The following is a 6,962-nucleotide window of genomic DNA, read 5'->3' on the forward strand; positions in this document are numbered from 1 at the left end:
TACAAAACCTTGTTTTTAAAAAAATAATTTCATTGTTTTATTATCCAAATGATATGAAACTTGGTGGTGTAAACTGTAGTATATGTATATATAGCATTTTAAAAAATCGCGAAAATACAATCATAATTAGTTTTAATAGCAGTTTTAGAGTGCAATGGCCCCCTTAAAGGAATAATTACAGTTAAATGGTTTATTACTGCACCTTTGCCAGCTTGTTTGTATCAGCCTCACTGCTGTGGGTCCTCAAAGCATCTATTTTAACCAGAATCATGACAAAATACAGAAACTTAGAGATAAGCATGCACTCCTTCTGAATGATCCTGGGTAAAACTAGCTTTCTCAGTGGCCACCAGGTCTATGTGCAAGTTGCCAGAGGCTCTCCATCCTGCCAGACCAGCTCATATTCAGCAAGAGTATGGAAACAGAATTTCAGTGGAAAATTTGCCTTTATTTTATGCATGTAGAAGGTTCCCAATCACATCCCTTGCTGTGGGTTAGGACTTTTATACATTTGAATCTGCATCAGATATTTAAATCATACTCTGTTGCCAGTTGCCATATACACCCTTAACTCTGTGGATCAGGATGCTTCACTGCCCACATGTGACCTAGAATATGAGCATTAGGTTTGGGTTGGGTGGCCACTCTGATGGGTGTGCGGCTTGTAGGCCAGGCGCGCACAAACACTCATGTGCAGTGACAAGACTCCATGCCTCCCATGTCCATTGTTATTTTCCCTTTTCTGCTTAAACATTTTTAGCTTTTTGGCCATTTTCCAATGTCTATATTTGTCATTTGATTTGTTTTATCCTGATGGTAATAAATTGTTCTCTGTGTACACACTCCATATTATCATCTCCCCAAGTAGTCCATATCACAGTGCAATAATATTAACAATAAGTAACAGTTAGTTATTTGCTTCATTTTTTTATTTTTTATAGTATTCAATATTCTGTAATACAACTCATGCCGCTGGTCATAGTGGGCAGGGATAGGATCGTGATTGTGGAAATAGCTGCCACTCTTCCAGCCTTGTCTCACAGACGGTACATTCCACACTCATTTATAGATGGAAATAATGCCCATTAAGTCTAATTACCCTCCAAGAGTTTGTGTGTTCATGCTGAATCATTCCCGTCACCCTGACCTTTAGCTGTAATTCTCATTATGGTGAGTTCTTGTCACCCTGGTCCTCAGCCATATTTTCCCATGATGATATTATGTTCACATCATTCGCCCCTCAACCCAGTTTTTGTCATGACATCATCAGGATCTTAGGGTTTAAGTGTATGTTGGTATGATTTCTTCAACAACAAATTATTTTCGTTTTAATTCAATGCTGCTGAAAAAATGTAATGTTCACTGTAGTTTTGCTTTGTGAAATGTCGCTACACATAGATAGCTCCGCAGGTGCTCAGTCACCAAGAGGTCAGTCAGTAGACCTCCTGACCTCCTGCAGCCGCCTGTTTCTCCAAGGGATTGGTCATCAGTTGCACTGTGCATCATATGACGCCATCTACGTATAATGGGTTAAAGAAAAGGGCAAATATATGCCATATAAATACAGGAAATACATTGAAAGTTAGCAGAATTCTGGTCTTTATGTATTTTCATTTTTCCTAATCCAATATTGATTTTGGCTTCCATCAGTACTGTGCATCAATAGGTTTACTCTTCAAATGATAATTATGAAATATTTATGACCATAAAGAGGTCTTTCTAAACAGGAATGAATTTCCAAGTTCCAACAATGCAAATTATGATGTTTGGTGTTTCAAAAGTTTGAGTTTATACACCAGGAAAGTATATATGTCATTGTCTTATGTCAAACTACCCCATAGTGGAACATCATAGTTGAAAAAGTTTCTGAAAGAAATGGGATAAATTACCATGTACAGTATGTGCATGTATAGCAACAGAAAGGCATTTGACTTTATAATCTTAAAAAAAAAAATGGATATTTACATGTATTTACATGTAATTAGATGTATTAATAGTCAAAAGAAAATAGTATAGTAGGTGTGCATTTTTTGATACAGAATGATATATTTTGTGGAGGGTGAAAAGAGGGGTAAAGCTGTGGGTATCAGCAGCATTTCAGCTGAACTGTCAAAGGCTGGTGGTGAAATTATGGTGTGGGGTTTGTATGCTGTCCTGGGCCCGGATTCACTAACGCACTTACGATGGTAAAATCACTAGTAACTATAGTTACCATGGTAAACAGATAGCAGTGGTATTTACTAACAACTTGCCATTGGAGTTACCAAGGTGAATTTTACCAGTGGTCAGAGCACTGGTAACTTCTGGGAAGATGATGTCATCATGTGTTATCTCGTCAAAAAAACAATATCTAAACAAGTTTTGGATTTGTTTTTACACCTAATGTAACTAATATGATGGCAAACAGATATCACAATGCGGACATAGTGAAGAAATGCAAATTTCACAGGAAACTAGCAAGAATAAAATCCACACAAATTCTTATAAACTTATAGGCCTACATTATACTAGAATGCATGGAACCGATAAATAAGTGAAAAAAAAAAAAATCTCTGACATAATTATTACAAATGCTATAGAAAAAACTACCTTGCTGATATATAAACTGGCAAAGATGAAAAATATGTAAATAAAAAGCTGTTTGGGCTGTCACTTTGGTTTGAGTTAACACTAATATATTAATATAACAGTGTTTGTATTGGTTCCTATCTATACAGTAAATATATATCCAACATGATGGACATAATCAAATAAATATATTCTTTTTTCTACATGTGCTTAAATAGTGTTTTATCTCTGATGATTATGTGAACAATCTCGCTGTGTCTAGTTCTGTTTACATGTTACGTGATTGGCTGAAGGAACCTAAAAGATTATGTATAGCGCTCGCTGATTGGTTGAATTGCTTTACCAGAGCCATCTGTTGGCTACCATTAGAATGAGTTGATTTATGATCGTAACTCAGCATATCCAAATTACCATTTCTTCGTAAATCCCGCTTTGCCATGACTGGTAAACGCAATGGTAAATGACTTCTGGTAAATGCGTTACGATCGTATGTTAATGAATCTGGCCCCTGGCTGCCATCTGGCAGACTGGTACCATTCCCCCTGACCTGTTGAGCAGCATGGTCATCCCTCTCTTGAAGGGGAAAGGTGGAATTGATGGGACTGCAGCAATCCCCGAGGTATTACATAGGCTCTGTATACAAGGCAAGGTTCTCTTTCACATTCTTCTGAGACATACCTGAGACCACCTGCTGAGGCACCAGAGGCTGAACTAATCTGGATTCACTCCTGGGAAGTCCACAATGGAACGTATTCTGGTGCTTCAAGCCATTGTAGAGCACTGGTGTGAGTTTGGGCACGGACTGCTTACAGCTTACCTCAAAACGAAGAGCTGGATACTGAGAAGAGCTACTGAAAGAGAATGAGAAAACTTGCCAAACAGTACCAGATACATTAGAAGACACTAAATACAAGTCTGTAATAAAAAAGAGACATGAGAAAGACTACCTGTTTAAGACAGCAAATAGGATTATTCACATAGAAGATCATCCTGCATGGAACTTTGGATGCTTTGAGCACTGATCATGGTTTAGCATAGAAGGTAAGAATTGAATGAGAACGAATATCTTTACAATACAAGAGATGTATTTAACCGGTATTGATTATATCTTCGTCAGAAATACATGTATTTCTGACGAAGATATAATCGAAACCGGTTAAATACATCTCTTGTATTGTGAAGATATTCGTTCTCCTTCATACCTTTCCACATTTGTCAACATGAATACGGTTCATAGAAGGTAAAGCAAGTGAAACAGAAAGGATTATTCTATTCTCAGCAGTCATTACTACATTCTTACATTTGTATAATTGTTGTACCAGTCAGTGGTATGTAAAATGATAAACAGTTGCTGCAAAACAAAAAGAAAATTCACAAACAAATGTTTGTATAGTTTCCTTTCATATTCCTACCAGCTAGTTTGGAGGAAGGAATTATGCATGAGGCTACTATCCAAGCAAATTAAAGTCTTTGCTCTAAGAGCTGTAAAGCTGTCAGCTGACCCTGCCATTTATAGCTGATTTTGGGCACCATACATTTGTAGTTAAGAAGAAACATCTGGTCTTGACTAAGGTGCAACTCTAATATTACTGTTACATGTATGGTAATCTACAATCTTGAGAAAGCTGTTGCTAGACTCTGTCCTGGTACTGTTCCCAAGCAGAAAGTCAGTTGCTACTGAAATGAACAAGAAACCCCTCCATATCAACTCTGCACTGAAGGAAATCACAGATTTTCTACAGAACATTTCTGTGAGGGCAATACAGCATTATTTACAAAAGGAACTGGGCCTACCCATGCCAAGAAACCACTACTTATATAGGCTAGGAAAAAGAAATGAGTTGTCTCATAAAAGAAATTGGGCTTCCTAGATTTAGGATTAGTGGGTAAGAGTAATGATATTTGACAAAGCATATCTTTCTGAGTCTTTTGTCATCAAATCATCAAATTCCATACCTTCATGGAGATATAACAAGATAGCCAAGTTTTGTAACAAAATTAAGGTGTGCTTTTTGTTTATTTTTAACTCTTTAGTGTAGATTTCCCATGTAGCATATATTCATTTTGCAGCCATTTTATTATGATTATGCACAAAGTTTCTATGTTCATCAATAACACTTTTTTTCAGAAATAGAGAAATCAGATGAGCAGAGTGAAGGAGATTCTGCACCGGAACGTCAGGATGAAGAGACTGAGAGCATTAAATCATTGGCTCTTTCAAAGAAGCTAAGCAGATCAAGAACTTCTCTCTTTGAGGAAAAGGTACCAGAAATGCCCATGATCCAACTTCCACAGGATTATAATCCACTTGTGGCACTCAACCAAGTGGAAATGTTGTTTAACTTAGTCCTGAAGACTTCAAGGATGATTCCTGAAAGAACCTTTAAATGCCGTGACATTCAGCAAGCAGTTAAGCAGGCTGCTCATCTGAGACGTGTAAGAGACATTCAAGCAATAGGATGCATTACTGTGGAGATTGTTTAATGCTCCAAAATGTCGAGTGCTTAGTAACAGGGCAAAAGCTACCAGAGAGATATGCCCATGCCCTCAAACTATTGATGAATGATCAGATTGACATACCAAGGTGCATCCGTCACACACTACAGGTTATATTTCAGATTTACAGTGCAAGAGACACTAGAGACTATGTTCTCCCTAACAAGTATGAGCCTGTGTCTTCAGATGGTCTCCCTCCTCCCAGCCCTCACCAGCTTCTTCAGTCTCTGATTAATGTAATTGTCTTCCCTTCATATTTCCCTAAATTGTATGCCTTTGTGTGCAAGATGAGGCAGTACTCACAACTCCTTAGTGAAGCTCAACTTTCATGTTGTGATCTGCAAAAGAGGAATGAGTACATCATGAAAGTGGCTGAAATTAGGGTCAAGATGGCTGCCAAGGACCTTCCAAAGATATTACCAAGTCTGTCCTCTGAAGGATTGAGTCTTATTCTGCCGTACCTCATAGAGCTCTTTGAATTCCCAGAGAGTGCTGTAAATGCTGCCTGGTACCTGACAAGTCCCCTAGCCCAGGCCCTTGGGCCAGAGGAAGCAAACAAACACCTCTTACCACCAGTTGTTAAACTGTTTGAAGCTGAAACTGTCACAGACAAACATCTAAAGCTCTTCCATCGCTCTTTCTTACTGCAGCTAATAGTCTGGTTTGGGTTACATAAGTTCCTCACCTTCTTTGTCACACCATTAATAGAGGGTGTAGGAGGTTACAAAGAAGTTTTAGGAAGAGCACAACAGGCTGCAGAAATAGTGAGGAAACAGTCAACTACACTGAAGTAAGTCATTTAGGTGTAAGTTACACAATTAGCTTAAAGAAGATGCACCAGTAAGTAAAAGACGTTGAAGATATTTAAGTTGCTATATGTACCCTAAATGTTTGAAACTCTAGAGCCAGTTATCAAACCTTTTTGTGCTATTTGAATTCCTCTGCTGAATTAGAAGTACACTTTACCCTTGCTACATCTAGTAGTCCCCACATAATTATCAAATATTTTGCTCTAGGAGTGTGGACATAAGCCTGGGTAGTGAAGGAGTTACCTCCCCTTGTGAGGAGGCCTCACACTCCAGACACACAGAGCTCACCCTCAGTATGGAGGCAGAAGAAGCTGGTGCTGCAAGAGTAGAAGGTGTCCTCACAGAAGCTGAGGCAGAGGCTGAGCCAGGTTAGACCTATTGTGGTTGTGAGTGAATTAATATTTCAAAAAAAATCTGACTGGATATGTGTTTTTGTTTTGTTTTCTTCCATGGGAATGTTGAAATTTATAGATTATATCTCACAGATCAGCAATTCTGCTAACATTGTAATTAACTCTTTGGATCCAGTTGCTTCACAGCAATTACATGGACCAAAATATGGGCATTAGGCTTACGAGAGTGGCCGCTCTGCCAGGTGCGCGGCTTGTAGGCCAGGCACACGTTGACACTTCATGGGGTGACAAGACTCTGTCCCTCCCCTTTGAAATGTTATTCTCTCTCCCTCTCTCTCTCCCTCTCTCTCTCTCTCTCTCTCTCTCTCTCTCTCTCTCTCTCTCTCTCTCTCTCTCTCTCTCTCTCTCTCTCTCTCTCTCTCTCTCTCTCTCTCTCTCTCTCTCTCCCTTTCTCTCTCTCTTCTCTCTCTCTCTCTCTCTCTCTCTCTCTCTCTCTCTCTCTCTCTCTCTCTCTCTCTCTCTCTCTCTCTCTCTCTCTCTCTCTCTCTCTCTCTCTCTCTCTCTCTCTCTCTCTCTCTCACTCCCCCCCCCCCCCCCACATGGTAATAGACTGTTTTCCTTGCACACACTCCATATTATCCCTCAAGGTAGTTCGTAACTCAGTGCAAGAATAATAGAAATATGTATATTTTTTTATTTGTTTAATTCTTTTTTCTTTCTTTCTTTCTTTTTCATA

The 6,962-nt window shown here is 38.8% G+C and overlaps 1 protein-coding gene across 1 annotated transcript in view; it reads left to right on the forward strand.

Annotated features, from left to right (window-relative positions):
* Positions 1–5,051: 5,051 nt before the first annotated feature.
* The window catches only part of LOC113822780 (WD repeat-containing protein 81), a 50,612-nt gene continuing 48,701 nt past the window's right edge, over positions 5,052–6,962 (forward strand). The window contains exons 1-2 of the mRNA XM_027375318.2: positions 5,052–5,854; positions 6,081–6,241. Of these exons, the coding sequence (XP_027231119.2) occupies positions 5,052–5,854; positions 6,081–6,241 (964 nt within the window). The remainder of the gene's footprint in view (positions 5,855–6,080; positions 6,242–6,962) is intronic.

This window comes from Penaeus vannamei, chromosome 13 (genome assembly GCF_042767895.1).
Source record: "Penaeus vannamei isolate JL-2024 chromosome 13, ASM4276789v1, whole genome shotgun sequence".
In the NCBI taxonomy this organism is placed as follows: Eukaryota; Metazoa; Arthropoda; class Malacostraca; order Decapoda; family Penaeidae; genus Penaeus; species Penaeus vannamei.